At 28.8% G+C, this 17,341-nt stretch overlaps 1 protein-coding gene across 1 annotated transcript in view; it reads right to left on the minus strand.

Moving 5' to 3' along the window:
- Positions 1-15,896, minus strand: part of LOC141451867 (facilitated trehalose transporter Tret1-like) — a 90,202-nt gene extending 74,306 nt beyond the window's left edge. Inside the window, exons 1-4 of the mRNA XM_074123619.1 lie at positions 15,739-15,896; positions 14,196-14,425; positions 13,316-13,457; positions 12,709-13,094 (exon numbers count right to left, since the gene is read on the minus strand). Of these exons, the coding sequence (XP_073979720.1) occupies positions 12,709-13,094; positions 13,316-13,457; positions 14,196-14,300 (633 nt within the window). The 5' untranslated portion in view covers positions 14,301-14,425; positions 15,739-15,896. The remainder of the gene's footprint in view (positions 1-12,708; positions 13,095-13,315; positions 13,458-14,195; positions 14,426-15,738) is intronic.
- Between the last annotated feature and the right edge of the window lie 1,445 nt (positions 15,897-17,341).

The following is a 17,341-nucleotide window of genomic DNA, read 5'->3' on the forward strand; positions in this document are numbered from 1 at the left end:
TTCGAGATAATTGAAGTTAAAGATTTCACTGTTTCAAATGAAACCAAAATTTAACTCTAAATATCTCGTTAACTATTCGACAGATTTTTACGAAATTTTATAAATTTATAGACAAAGGTAGTCTCCATATAAAGGTAAAATATAAATGAAATCCATTGAGTAGTTTTTGAGATATTTAAAGGTAAAGATTTCACTGTTTCAAACGAAACCAAAGTTTAAATCTAAAAATCTCTTTAACTACTCGACAGATTTTTAAGAAATTTTATACATTTATAGACAAAAGTAGTCCCCATATACAAGTGAAATATAAATAAAATACATCGATCAATTTTCGAGATAATTGAAGTTAAAGATTTCACTGTTTCAAACGAAACCAAAATTTAACTCTAAATATCTCATTAAGTACTAGACAGATTTTTACGAAATTTTATACAATTATAGACAAAAGTAGTCTCCATATACAGGTGAAATATAAATGAAATCCATCGAGTAGTTTTTGAGACATTTGAAGTTAAAGATTTCACTATTTCAAATGAAACCAAAATTTAACTCTAAATATCTCGTTAACTGCTCCACAGATTTTTACGAAATTTTATACAATTATAGACAAAAGTAGTCTCCATATACAGGTGAAATATAAATGAAATCCATCGAGTAGTTTCCGAGATAATTGATGTTAAAGATTTCACTGTTTCAAATGAAACCAAAGTTTAAATCTAAATATCTCGTTAACTACTCGACAGATTTTTAAGAAATTTTATACAATTATAGACAAAAGTAGTCTCCATATACAAGTGAAATATAAATGAAATCCATTGAGTAGTTTTTGAGATATTTGAAGTTAAAGATTTCACTGTTTCAAATGAAACCAAAATTTAACTCTAAATATCTCATTAACTACTAGACAGATTTTTACGAAATTTTATACAATTATAGACAAAAGTAGTCTCCATATAAAGGTGAAATATAAATGAAATCCATCTAGCAGTTTTTGAGATATTTAAAGTTAAATATTTCACTGTTTGAAACAAAACCAAAATTTAACTGTAAATATCTCGTTAACTACTCGACAGATTTTTACGAAATTTTATACAATTATAGACAATAGTAGCCTCCATATAAAGGTGAAATATAAATGAAATCCATCGAGTAGTTTTTGAGATATTTGAAATTAAAGATTTCACTGTTTCAAACGAAACCAAAGTTTAAATCTAAATATCTCGTTAACTACTCGACAGATTTTTAAGAAATTTTATACAATTATAGACAAAAGTAGTCTCCATATACAAGTGAAATATAAATGAAATCCATTGAGTAGTTTTTGAGATATTTGTAGTTAAAGATTTCACTGTTTCAAATGAAACCAAAATTTAACTCTAAATATCTCATTAACTACTAGACAGATTTTTACGAAATTTTATACAATTATAGACAAAAGTAGTCTCCATATACAGGTGAAATATAAATGAAATCCATCGAGTAGTTTTTGAGATATTTGAAGTTAAAGATTTCACTGTTTCAAACGAAACCAAAGTTTAAATCTAAATATCTCGTTAACTACTCGACAGATTTTTAAGAAATTTTATACATTTATAGACAAAAGTAGTCTCCATATACAAGTGAAATATAAATGAAATCCATCGATCAGTTTTCGAGATAATTGAAGTTAAAGATTTCACTGTTTCAAATGAAACCAAAATTTAACTCTAAATATCTCGTTAACTATTCGACAGATTTTTACGAAATTTTATAAATTTATAGACAAAGGTAGTCTCCATATAAAGGTAAAATATAAATGAAATCCATTGAGTAGTTTTTGAGATATTTAAAGGTAAAGATTTCACTGTTTCAAACGAAACCAAAGTTTAAATCTAAAAATCTCTTAAACTACTCAAAAGATTTTTAAGAAATTTTATACATTTATAGACAAAAGTAGTCTCCATATACAAGTGAAATATAAATAAAATACATAGATCAATTTTCGAGATAATTGAAGTTAAAGATTTCACTGTTTCAAACGAAACCAAAATTTAACTCTAAATATCTCATTAAGTACTAGACAGATTTTTACGAAATTTTATACAATTATAGACAAAAGTAGTCTCCATATACAGGTGAAATATAAATGAAATCCATCGAGTAGTTTTTGAGACATTTGAAGTTAAAGATTTCACTATTTCAAATGAAACCAAAATTTAACTCTAAATATCTCGTTAACTGCTCCACAGATTTTTACGAAATTTTATACAATTATAGACAAAAGTAGTCTCCATATACAGGTGAAATATAAATGAAATCTATCTAGCAGTTTTTGAGATATTTAAAGTTAAATATTTCACTGTTTGAAACAAAACCAAAATTTAACTCTAAATATCTCGTTAACTACACGACAGATTTTTACGAAATTTTATACAATTATAGACAAAAGTAGTCTCTATATAAAGGTGAAATATAAATGAAATCCATCGAGTAGTTTTTGAAACATTTGAAGTTAAAGATTTCACTCTTTCAAATGAAACCAAAATTTAGCTCTAAATATCTCATTAACTACTAGACAGATTTTTACGAAAGTTTATACAATTATAGACAAAAGTAGTCTCCATATACAGGTGAAATATAAATGAAATCCATCAGGTAGTTTTTGAGATATTTGAAGTTAAAAATTTCACTATTTCAAATGAAACCAAAATTTAACTCTAAATATCTCGTTAACTGCTCCACAGATTTTTACGAAATTTTATACAATTATAGACAAAAGTAGTCTCCATATACAGGTGATATATAAATGAAATCCATCGAGTAGTTTTTGAGATATTAGAAGTTAAAGATTTCACTGTTTCAAATGAAACCAAAATTTAACTCTAAATATCTCATTAACTACTAGACAGATTTTTACGAAAGTTTATACAATTATAGACAAAAGTAGTCTCCATATACAGGTGAAATATAAATGAAATCCATCAGGTAGTTTTTGAGATATTTGAAGTTAAAGATTTCACTGTTTCAAACGAAACCAAAGTTTAAATCTAAATATCTCGTTAACTACTCGACAGATTTTTAAGAAATTTTATACATTTATAGACAAAAGTAGTCTCCATATACAAGTGAAATATAAATGAAATCCATCGATCAGTTTTCGAGATAATTGAAGTTAAAGATTTCACTGTTTCAAATGAAACCAAAATTTAACTCTAAATATCTCGTTAACTATTCGACAGATTTTTACGAAATTTTATAAATTTATAGACAAAGGTAGTCTCCATATAAAGGTAAAATATAAATGAAATCCATTGAGTAGTTTTTGAGATATTTAAAGGTAAAGATTTCACTGTTTCAAACAAAACCAAAGTTTAAATCTAAAAATCTCTTTAACTACTCAAAAGATTTTTAAGAAATTTTATACATTTATAGACAAAAGTAGTCTCCATATACAAGTGAAATATAAATAAAATACATCGATCAATTTTCGAGATAATTGAAGTTAAAGATTTCACTTTTTCAAACGAAACTAAAATTTAACTCTAAATATCTCATTAAGTACTAGACAGATTTTTACGAAATTTTATACAATTATAGACAAAAGTAGTCTCCATATACAGGTGAAATATAAATGAAATCCATCGAGTAGTTTTTGAGACATTTGAAGTTAAAGATTTCACTATTTCAAATGAAACCAAAATTTAACTCTAAATATCTCGTTAACTGCTCCACAGATTTTTACGAAATTTTATACAATTATAGACAAAAGTAGTCTCCATATACAGGTGATATATAAATGAAATCCATCGAGTAGTTTTTGAGATATTAGAAGTTAAAGATTTCACTGTTTCAAATGAAACCAAAATTTAACTCTAAATATCTCATTAACTACTCGACAGATTTTTACGAAATTTTATACAATTATAGACAAAAGTAGTCTCCATATACAGGTGAAATATAAATGAAATCTATCTAGCAGTTTTTGAGATATTTAAAGTTAAATATTTCACTGTTTGAAACAAAACCAAAATTTAACTCTAAATATCTCGTTAACTACACGACAGATTTTTACGAAATTTTATACAATTATAGACAAAAGTAGTCTCTATATAAAGGTGAAATATAAATGAAATCCATCGAGTAGTTTTTGAAACATTTGAAGTTAAAGATTTCACTCTTTCAAATGAAACCAAAATTTAGCTCTAAATATCTCATTAACTACTAGACAGATTTTTACGAAAGTTTATACAATTATAGACAAAAGTAGTCTCCATATACAGGTGAAATATAAATGAAATCCATCAGGTAGTTTTTGAGATATTTGAAGTTAACGATTTCTCTGTTTCAAATGAAACTAGTAGTTAATGAAATATTTAGAGTTAAATTTTGGACAGATTTTTACGAAATTTTATACAATTATAGACAAAAGTAGTCTCCATATACAGGTGAAATATAAATGAAATCCATCGAGTAGTTTCCGAGATAATTGATGTTAAAGATTTCACTGTTTCAAACGAAACCAAAATTTAACTCTAAATATCTCGTTAACTGCTCCACAGATTTTTACGAAATTTTATACAATTATAGACAAAAGTAGTCTCCATATACAGGTGAAATATAAATAAAATCCATCAAATAGTTTGTGAGATATTTGAAGTTAAAGATTTCACTGTTTCAAATGAAACCAAAATTTAACTCTAAATATCTCGTTAACTACTCGACAGATTTTTACGAAATTTTATACATTTATAGACAAAGGTAGTCTCCATATAAAGGTAAAATATAAATGAAATCCATTGAGTAGTTTTTGAGATATTTAAAGGTAAAGATTTCACTGTTTCAAACGAAACAAAAGTTTAAATCTAGATATCTCGTTAACTACTCGACAGATTTTTAAGAAATTTTATACATTTATAGACAAAAGTAGTCTCCATACAAGTGAAATATAAATGAAATCCATCGATCAGTTTTCGAGATAATTGAAGTTAAAGATTTCATTGTTTCAAACGAAACCAAAATTTAACTGTAAATATCTCATTAACTACTAAACAGATGTTTACGAAATTTTATACAATTATAGACAAAAGTAGTCTCCATATACAGGTGAAATATAAATGAAATCCATCGATCAGTTTTCGAGATAATTGAAGTTAAAGATTTCACTGTTTCAAATGAAACCAAAATTTAACTCTAAATATCTCATTAACTACTAGACAGATTTTTACGAAATTTTATACAATTATAGACAAAAGTAGTCTCCATATACAGGTGAAATATAAATGAAATCCATCAATCAGTTTTCGAGATAATTGAAGTTAAAGATTTCACTGTTTCAAATGAAACCAAAATTTAACTCTAAATATCACGTTAACTATTCGACAGATTTTTACGAAATTTTATAAATTTATAGACAAAGGTAGTCTCCATTTAAAGGTAAAATATAAATGAAATCCATTGAGTAGTTTTTGAGATATTTAAAGGTAAAGATTTCACTGTTTCAAACGAAACCAAAGTTTAAATCTAAAAATCTCTTTAACTACTCAAAAGATTTTTAAGAAATTTTATACATTTATAGACAAAAGTAGTCTCCATATACAAGTGAAATATAAATAAAATACATCGATCAATTTTCGAGATAATTGAAGTTAAAGATTTCACTGTTTCAAACGAAACCAAAATTTAACTCTAAATATCTCATTAAGTACTAGACAGATTTTTACGAAATTTTATACAATTATAGACAAAAGTAGTCTCCATATACAGGTGAAATATAAATGAAATCCATCGAGTAGTTTTTGAGACATTTGAAGTTAAAGATTTCACTATTTCAAATGAAACCAAAATTTAACTCTAAATATCTCGTTAACTGCTCCACAGATTTTTACGAAATTTTATACAATTATAGACAAAAGTAGTCTCCATATACAGGTGATATATAAATGAAATCCATCGAGTAGTTTTTGAGATATTAGAAGTTAAAGATTTCACTGTTTCAAATGAAACCAAAATTTAACTCTAAATATCTCATTAACTACTCGACAGATTTTTACGAAATTTTATACAATTATAGACAAAAGTAGTCTCCATATACAGGTGAAATATAAATGAAATCTATCTAGCAGTTTTTGAGATATTTAAAGTTAAATATTTCACTGTTTGAAACAAAACCAAAATTTAACTCTAAATATCTCGTTAACTACTCGACTGATTTTTACGAAATTTTATACAATTATAGACAAAAGTAGTCTCTATATAAAGGTGAAATATAAATAAAATCCATCGAGTAGTTTTTGAAACATTTGAAGTTAAAGATTTCACTCTTTCAAATGAAACCAAAATTTAGCTCTAAATATCTCATTAACTACTAGACAGATTTTTACGAAAGTTTATACAATTATAGACAAAAGTAGTCTCCATATACAGGTGAAATATAAATGAAATCCATCAGGTAGTTTTTGAGATATTTGAAGTTAACGATTTCACTGTTTCAAATGAAACTAGTAGTTAATGAAATATTTAGAGTTAAATTTTGGACAGATTTTTACGAAATTTTATACAATTATAGACAAATGTAGTCTCCATATACAGGTGAAATATAAATGAAATCCATCGAGTAGTTTCCGAGATAATTGATGTTAAAGATTTCACTGTTTCAAACGGAACCAAAGTTTAACTCTAAATATCTCGTTAACTACTCGACAGATTTTTACGAAGTTTTATACAATTATAGACAAAATTATTCTCCATATACAGGTGAAATATAAATGAAATCCATCGAGCAGTTTTTGAGATATTTGAAGTTAAAGATTTCACTGTTTCAAATGAAACCAAAATTTAACTCTAAATATCTCATTAAGTACGAGACAGATTTTTACGAAATTTTATACAATTATAGACAAAAGTAGTCTCCATGTACAGGTGAAATATTAATGAAATCCATCAAGTAGTTTTTGAGATATTTGAAGTTAAAGATTTCACTGTTTCAAATGAAACCAAAATTTACCTCTATATATCTCATTAACTACTACACAGATTTTTACGAAATTTTATACAATTATAGACAAAAGTAGTCTCCATATACAGGTGAAATATAAATGAAATCCATCGAGTAGTTTTTGAGATATTTGAAGTTAAAGATTTCACTGTTTCAAATGAAACCAAAATTTAACTCTAAATATTTCATTAACTACTAGACAGATTTTTACGAAATTTTATACAATTATAGACAAAAGTAGGTGAAATATAAATGAAATCCATCGAGCAGTTTCCGAGATAATTGATGTTAAAGATTTCACTGTTTCAAACGGAACCAAAGTTTAACTCTAAATATCTCGTTAACTAGTCGATAGATTTTTACGAAGTTTTATACAATTATAGACAAAAGTAGTCTCCATATAAAGGTGAAATATAAATGAAATCCATCTAGCAGTTTTTGAGATATTTAAAGTTAAATATTTCACTGTTTGAAACAAAACCAAAATTTAACTCTAAATATCTCGTTAACTAATCGACAGATTTTTACGAAATTTTATACAATTATAGACAAAAGTAGTCTCTATATAAAGGTGAAATATAAACGAAATCCATCGGGTAGTTTTTGAGACATTTGAAGTTAAAGATTTCACTGTTTCAAATGAAACCAAAATTTGACTCTAAATATCTCATTAACTACTAGACAGATTTTTACGAAATTTTATACAATTATAGACAAAAGTAGTCTCCATATACAGGTGAAATATAAATGAAATCCATCCAGTAGTTTTTGAGATATTTGAAGTTAATGATTTCACTGTTTCAAACGAAACCAAAATTTAACTCTTAATATCTCGTTAACTACTCGAAAAAGTTTTACGAAATTGTATACAATTATAGACAAAAGTAGTCTCCATATACAGGTGAAATATAAATGAAATCTATCTAGCAGTTTTTGAGATATTTAAAGTTAAATATTTCACTGTTTGAAACAAAACCAAAATTTAACTCTAAATATCTCGTTAACTACTCGACAGATTTTTACGAAATTTTATACAATTATAGACAAAAGTAGTTTCTATATAAAGGTGAAATATAAATGAAATCCATCGAGTAGTTTTTGAGACATTTGAAGTTAAAGATTTCAATCTTTCAAATGAAACCAAAATTTAGCTCTAAATATCTCATTAACTACTAGACAGATTTTTACGAAATTTTATACAATTATAGACAAAAGTAGTCTCCATATAAAGGTGAAATATAAATGAAATCCATCAGGTAGTTTTTGAGATATTTGAAGTTAAAGATTTCACTGTTTCAAATGAAACCAAAATTTAACTCTACATATCTCGTTAACTACTTGAAATTTTTTTATGAAATTGTATACAATTATAGTCAAAGGTAGTCTCCATATACAGGTGAAATATAAATGAAATCCATCGAGTAGTTTTTGAGACATTTGAAGTTAAAGATTTCACTCTTTCAAATGAAACCAAAATTTAGCTCTAAATATCTCATTAACTACTAGACAGATTTTTACGAAATTTTATACAATTATAGACAAAATTAGTCTCCATATACAGGTGAAATATAAATGAAATCCATCAGGTAGTTTTTGAGATATTTGAAGTTAAAGATTTCACTGTTTCAAATAAAAAAACCAAAATTTAACTCTAAATATTTCATTAACTACTAGACAGATTTTTACGAAATTTTATACAATTATAGACAAAAGTAGTCTCCATATACAGGTGAAATATAAATGAAATCCATCAGGTAGTTTTTGAGATATTTGAAGTTAAAGATTTCACTGTTTCAAATGAAACCAAAATTTAACTCTAAATATTTCATTAACTACTAGACAGATTTTTACGAAATTTTATACAATTATAGACAAAAGTAGTCTCCATATACAGGTGAAATATAAATGAAATCCATCGAGCAGTTTCGGAGATAATTGATGTTAAAGATTTCACTGTTTTAAACGGAACCAAAGTTTAACTCTAAATATCTCGTTAACTACTCGACAGATTTTTACGAAGTTTTATACAATTATAGACAAAAGTAGTCTCCATATAAAGGTGAAATATAAATGAAATCCATCTAGCAGTTTTTGAGATATTTAAAGTTAAATATTTTACTGTTTCAAACGGAACCAAAGTTTAACTCTAAATATCTCGTTAACTACTCGACAGATTTTTACGAAGTTTTATACAATTATAGACAAAAGTAGTCTCCATATAAAGGTGAAATATAAATGAAATCCATCTAGCAGTTTTTGAGATATTTAAAGTTAAATATTTCACTGTTTGAAACAAAACCAAAATTTAACTCTAAATATCTCGTTAACTACTCGACAGATTTTTACGAAATTTTATACAATTATAGACAAAAGTAGTCTCCATGTACAGGTGAAATATAAATGAAATCCATCGAGTAGTTTTTGAGATATTTGAAGTTGATGATTTCACTGTTTCAAACGAAACTAAAATTTAACTCTTAATATCTCGTTAACTACTCGAAAAAGTTTTACGAAATTTTATACAATTATAGACAAAAGTAGTCTCCATATACAGGTGAAATATAAATGAAATCTATCTAGCAGTTTTTGAGATATTTGAAGTTAATGATTTCACTGTTTCAAATGAAACCAAAATTTAACTCTAAATATCTCATTAACTACTTGACAGATTTTTACGAAATTTTATACAATTATAGACAAAAGTAGTCTCCATATACAGGTGAAATATTAATGAAATCCATCGAGCAGTTTCCGAGATAATTGATGTTAAAGATTTCACTGTTTCAAACGGAACCAAAGTTTAACTCTAAATATCTCGTTAACTACTCGACAGATTTTTACGAAGTTTTATACAATTATAGACAAAAGTATTCTCCATATACAGGTGAAATGTAAATGAAATCCATCGAGCAGTTTTCGAGATATTTGAAGTTTAAGATTTCACTGTTTCAAACGAAGCCAAAATTTAACTCTTAATATCTCGTTAACTACTCGAATGTTTTACGAAATTTTATACAATTATAGACAAAAGTTGTCTTTATATACAGGTGAAATATAAATGAAATCCATCGAGTAGTTTTTGAGATATTTGAAGTTAAAAATTTCACTGTTTCAAATGAAACCAAAATTTAACTCTAAATATCTCGGTAACTCCTCTACAGATTTTTACGAAATTTTATATAATTATAGACAAAAGAAGTCTCCATATACAGGTGAAATATAAATGAAATCCATCTAGCAGTTTTCGAGATAATTGAAGTTAAAGATTTCACTGTTTCAAACGAAACCAAAATTTCTGTAACTGCAAAAAATTATAACTTTTATCTAGAACCATTTTCCAGGAAAATTAGATTAATGTTACTTCTGCGAAAAGAGGGTGTGTAAGACCAGGGCCGAATTGAGATTAAAAGAGGCCCTAGGCTATTCCACCTATAAGGCCCTTTTAACTCCCATTTTAAATTTTGTAAATTACATCAGAAATTATAAAATGCACTACTGTGATATACATCAATATGTTAATCGTTAATATACATTATGTTATGTTTTTAAAGTAGTGTAATTTTAATTTTGCTAACAATTTGAATGTAGGCCCCTCATGATCTTGAGGCCCTAGGCTGGAGCCTAGTTAGCCTATAGGAAAATCCGGCCTTGAGTACTGTATAACCTTGATTAACCGGGCTGATCTCCGGCTATACCCACCCCGGAAAACTGAAATCCCGGTTAAGCCGAATACACGAATACATAGTATTACATAGTAATACATTACTACCAGTAATGTACCAGTTTTCTTAACGGATTTCATTGCGTAAGTGAAATAAAAATTTGATCGAAAGGGCAAACGAATGATGTTTTCTGTTGGACGGTACTGATTAACACTGAAGACTAGCTTGAGATTAGGCTGCTCTCTGGGAAGATTAAAATAATGCCGGTAATTATCCATAAAAATATTACATATAACCGTGAAGTTGAAAATCAACCATTTACGACACGTAAATCCCATGGTCTTTTGTAAGACCGTGGTAAATCCCAAGAAATTCAGTACTAATTGCACCATATTTTGGGTGTTTACATACATAATGACACCAAGAAAATCAGGTATAAAAGAATTGCTGCCATGCCTAAAATTATGTTACATCGGAAGACAAAAAAATTTTACTGTCGCCATCGAAAATTAACTTTTGTTTCGGCGCCGATCCAGGTGTTCTTATGATGACTCAACATGATCCCGGTTAACCGAGGTTGCACTGTAGTTATTAATATAGATTCAAGAGATATATGTAGTTGATATTTTTTATATCAATGTGCTCTGCAACGAATGAGTTAAAAAATGTTATTACAAAAAATGTGTGCTAAAATTCCGAATTTGAAGAAAATTCTGCAACGGGAAAATAACAAGTATTAATTGTTAGTTTATCAGGCGGGTTCACCTTCTCTTCTGATGAGGTGTAGACTGTGCAGATAGCTAACACTATATATTTTTCATATTTTCACATTCAGTAAAATCAAGGCTGGTAACGGACATACTATTCACACTCACTTGTGAACACTTTGTGGATCTAACCAGTCGGTAATTTTACAAAATTTTGGGAAGATAAATAACTCATTATAGCCAACCTCTTTAAAATGAAAATTTGTACAAAATACATTATATTTTCATTCTTTCACTTCTTCTCAATGGTATATTTGCAAGTATTCAAAATATCAACGCCGTTAAAAGGAAAAACAAAAAAAAATTCTAAAAGTGATGAGAGAAAATAAAATAATCTAAATCTAATAATGTAATAGAAATTCATATCAATTTGAATTAGAAAAGTAAGTTTTAATAGGCAGTTTGTTATTTGTTCAAGTGGTGGGGGCGTGTTGTGTTGTGTGCGGGGGATGGGTACTACCTCTATCTGGCAGTTCGGATACGCTACTGTAGTTGGACGGGACGGGATGGTCACCAAGGATGCCCGTGGCACACTTCTGCCCTTCCTCTTCTAAAACATCGATCGCAGTCCAGACCTTCACACAGGCTAGGGGCATCTTAAATAGTATAGAGAACCTTTTATACCTATGCCACCGTCGGACATTCTCATTCTATTATCTCTTAGAGTAAAATGAAATGGATAACACAGTTTAAAACAATCTTCTTTAAAATTTTTTTAAAAAAAGTTTATCTCTTGCCGCTTAAAAGTTTACGAAATTTATTTATTTTTTAAAATTAATCTTTAATTCTGGCATCTCAATAGCGCTAGGAGTTGACAACACAGTTTTGAGATCTAGTTTGATTTAATAATACCAGTTTTAAAGAAACTACGTTAAAAATTTCAATATTACGACGAACATTGGGTAAAAGAGATTTTTGAATGTATGTATCGCTGTTACAATTGTGTATATTCTAAAATTTCTAAGTTCTTTGTTTAGAGTATTGTTGCGTTGTTGATAGTTATCGAATGATAGATGATGAGAAGTGATGTTCATAGGTCAGTAGAGTGTAACTATCTCTTTCTTCTTCCAATCATTATCAGATTATATTGCAACGTTTTTAGATTTCCGCTTTGAGTGTAAAAACTTCCGAAAGATCCAATTTGGAAAATAGTACTACAATAAGAAATCTTATTTTCTGGTACAGAAATGAATAGAAATTTCATCTAATATTAATAAAATATAACAACTATAGGATGGTCGTTCATAGAGATACGCCACTACATTTGGAATAAATATTAGTAAATAGTAGTTTTAGAGGTACTTACAATATAGATGAGGATGAAAGCGCCCACTGGTATCAAGGCTGATGCTGCACAAGCGTACCGCCAATAGAGTACAGCGCCAATGAAAAATTCAAACAGGATACCAACTAGTAAGAATGTTTCTGAAAATGAGGACAAGGTGCCTCGAAGTCTTGGCTCGCAGACTTCACCCAAATAGGACATAGCTGGCGCTTCCATGAAACCTACACTCAAACCCATTATCACTGCACCTATGTATAATTGCTCTACTTTTTGTGAGAAACAGAGAATCGCCCAACCAATCACCTGGGGTATGTTCACAGCCATCATGCACCGCCTTCGACCGAATATCTCCTGCAGGAATCCGGAACTTACGCTGCCGAGTGGTTGTGCAATGTACACAATGCTACCTAAAAGAAGTTCAAAATTATTACTCACTTTTATATATATATATAAGAAGAAATTTTATAAAATTAAATATTAAACTGTTATAGATATGGACAGTATACAATACTTATTTACAATACTAGCCTTGAAATACAGCAGTTACTGCAGTCAAAGGGAAAGAATACTGAAATGTTTTGAAATAAAGCGTTGGACGAAATATTTAGTTAAAAATATTTATGCTTACCAAACCAAGAAGCTTGTTGCGCTGTAATGTGAATTTCGCTTTCGTTATGTTCTTTATATAACGCACCAATAACTATTGTTGGCATTACACAAATAGCGGACACTCCAAATATTAACATGCCAAAGGCAATTGTGGCAACAATCTGTAATTGTAGAATTTAATTAAATCCTTATGTGAATAAGAGCGTACATTTAAAGGATTTTCAGATAGAATGCCTATGATAATGCTTCAGAGATCTTGGAGTCTCCGTAGGTATCACTGACTAAGAACACTTATGGCTCCTCCACGAAGGAGGTTACATATTGTTTTTGTTTAGTTTAGTCTAAAATTTCGATTTGATTGGACTGTTTGCTTTGGATTTAACATCTATTTCCGTCCTCTACATGATTTACCATCTAAAGCTTTTAGGATATTACATAATCTCTTTCTTAGAATTATTTCCAAAATAATTACGCAAAATGTTCTCTTTAAGCTGTAAAGTAAAAACTAATAATTGAGAATAATTCTTTTTTAATGAATAGTCAGAGATTTTCGAATGGAGGGAAAAGATTAAGGAAAGGTACCCTAAATGCATGGCGCTAACCTAAGTAAGCAAAACTAGCTAGGAAAATTGGATACAGTTTTTCAGACAGAGCTAGTTGTGTTTCTGAATTCATGACAATCAATTAATTCCAAAGTGCAAATTTTCTCAGGCGGCTCTATTCAATCTGAATTACTAAGATATTCATTCAAAACAATGTGAACTACCTGGACATTCTGATGGGTATTATTCATGAGTGGTGGATGAAACTCAAGAAGAAGGAGCCAGGAAACTTTGTGGTATAACCTCAAACGTGGCACAACTTGGTATTTTATTTTATCTTTTAGTTACTTTACTCACTTGAGGCGCTGTCTTCCTTGTCGCAGATCTTTTCTTTGTAAAACCTCCATTTGTAAGAGCTGTTGCTTGCAACTGAAGTTCAAGTTCTTTTTCGGAAGGTAACATCAAACTTTATTTGATATTTATAGGGGCGGAGTAAATCCAATTAATTTACGTACTTAGTCTAACTAGATATGCTAATCTCTAACTTATTGCAAGAGAGAAAGTATGTTTTATTATCTGCCTCTTCCCTAGAACAGAATGTTTTATTCAAATTAATTAGAAGTTTTAACAAGTATAAGTGTAAGTCTATAAGTTTTAAGTTAAATTTGGCTTAGTAAATGTATGAGGTATTCAGATATGTGACCAACTCTTAGTGTGGGCCGTTAGGAAGATGCTGGTCATTCCTGTGAAAAGGGCTGACAGCCAGTTGTTGCTAAGTTTTACACGAACCTAACTCAGGCTCCTGATTAGACTTCTAACTGGAGTTTATCATTTAAGAAGTAATCTCTACACTCTTAGGTTCAATCCAGGTTCCTTTTTGTACATAAAAACTCGCCTGCGGTAGTTTGTTTAGGTTTGATAGTTCCCAGAAGCTTTGTTTTATTGTAAAAAGAAAGACTACTGAGAAAGAGCTTAGAAGGTGGTCTTTCGTATTTTCGCATTCATCTATTTTAACATTTGTTCGGCTAGTTGTGAACTTCAGTTGAATCAAATCCATATCTGAATTTTCGTCATAAACGTGTATGTCGGTGTACCTCACAAAATTTACACACTTCTTTCTTAACGATTATGATTTCTTATATTAGGTTCGACTAGTTATGAGTTTTAAGAGAGCATATTCTTTTTGCAACACGCATAGAAAGAAGGTCTTCTTTAACGGTTTTACAGACTGATGTGTATTTGTATATATAAACCATTATTCCCTAAAATCTCTTTTTAATAGTTTAAATTTGTTTATTTTAATTTATATGCAGTTTTACTTATTTACTTTTTAAGATATTAATTTGTTAATGGATTAATCCATAATTTAGTCTAAAGTTCTTTTTAATAGTCCAATACTTTTCCAATTATCCAAGGTTCATCTTCAATATAATTTAGACAAAGTCCTTAATAATATAAGTTGTATACAGCAGAAAATGTCCACACATACAATTGAATGAGGTAAGGCAGGCAATATTGGCTTCATTATTGGGCCAATCCTTGGCAGCCTTTAGACCAAGCGATGCGAGAGAAAATAATGTTAACTATAATAATAACAATAATAATAATATTAATAACAATAATAATAATAAATATTAATAAACAAAGTTTTATTTTTATAATTGTCTGTATGCAGATTGTAAATTACAAAATAATTTAAAAAAAAATATATAATTGTTTTTTATTAATGTTATTAATGTTTGTGATTGTGGTTATTTTATGGTATTGGTGGTTATTTAATTGTCTTTCTACGCCTACGGTTGTGACAATCCTAATTTCAACGAGTTGTGCTAATATTAGTTTATTAAATCGAACCAACATTGAACTAAACCAAAGTTAAATTTTCCTGAGAATAACTCACCTTTGTTTGGTGCTGATTCTGGGAACAGTGAGGCCTCCGTAATGTTCAGCCTAGAATATATACTGCTAATTAGTCCTTAATTCCTCGTATATCCGCTTGATAAACATTTTATTACCAAAATTGAGACTGTTTGCGTATAAACTACTCTTTTCTGTTTAAGATAAAAAGATCAGCTTGATTCCTTTATTATGCCTGTAGGATAATCATGTATAAATACGTCTGGAAAACGCTTCTTTGTGGCGATCTCATGTCCATAAATAGACATTTATCTTATATTTGCGTAAGATAAATTATTGCTGTAAAATTTTTACAATAATAATTATGAAAAATTATCTCAATAATGGTGATTATCTGATTTACTACCATAAGTCCTTGACAATGAAGACAAATTCTTCTCAGAATGAAGTGAATGGACTAGATTTTTGGACACTCGGATGTTCCAGTGATGAAGAGACTATTTTGTAATATTTTACCAATCTTATGTGTCTAGCTTGCCAGTAGTCTTAATGCAAACCAAATATCATACGTTACACAAAATGTTGTTCGAAAAGAAAACATTTTTCATTATGATTTGTAACTGAACTTCAGCATACTGAATGTTGTATGGGAAACTTGTATGGCTTAAAACTTTCTGTAGAAAATATAATTTTATAAGTGAAAACGTCGCATTCACATAAGAGCATTTTATGAATACAGGGAATAAATAATCTTAAATTCAACCTTTTTTTCAACACAGATTTTAGAGAATTTATTTCGTAAATTACGGTAATATAAATTCGGGTGAGTTCTCACACCAGCTGTGTTAGCTTTGCTTCTATTTTTTTTGTGTTCATTGAATGTGTGAGCAAGTTGTTCTAAAAACAATTTTGTCCTGTATTGACGACCTCAAACGTAAATTTCCAGTTTGTAAATCGGCAGGATTGCAATACTTCATCTTACGTAAATCAAAATGTGCTAATACTAATGTAAACGGGCAATAAATACTTGAAGAGCCGCAGCCAGCCGGTTGATATTTATTGACCTTTCCTGTCCTTCAACGTATTAAATATAATTTATGCGCATTTTAATAAATAATTTTCTCAAGTAAACAACTGCGTTCTTATAAAATTTTCGAATTTGAGCTATCTGGAAGGATAGTTTTGTTTGCTATCGTGAGATCTAAAGGGACTTGGCATGAAAATCTCTCTCTCGGTTTAGTTTTACCTTTTACTATTTTAAAATATGATTAGACTTCTTTTCGAAATCGGCTCACATGTCACAAAATTTTAACTTTTTTCCAAAAAGTATTAGATTAGGGCACTTCTAGAGGTAAGTGGGGGAGACTGCTCTGAAGTGCTAAACGTGTGGTTGAAATTTCGGATTTGAATAAAATTTCGGAATCACCACTTTATGGTTTTAATCTTTCACAAGTTTGAGATTATCTCGAGAATGGCTCCTATGATTTTTTGAAATTTCGCTCATTTATTACATACTCATAGAACGAACTTTTCAATTGCCTTGAGAACTGCAGTAAGAGAAAGTGTCGGCAGTAACTTTAAATTTGGTGTTATAAAACAATTATTACTATCTCAAAGCTACATTTGGCTGTAGGTATGTATGGACA

Source organism: Rhodnius prolixus, unplaced genomic scaffold, assembly GCF_049639745.1.
Source record: "Rhodnius prolixus isolate KJV_2025 unplaced genomic scaffold, Rpr scaffold_14, whole genome shotgun sequence".
Lineage (NCBI taxonomy): Eukaryota > Metazoa > Arthropoda > Insecta > Hemiptera > Reduviidae > Rhodnius > Rhodnius prolixus.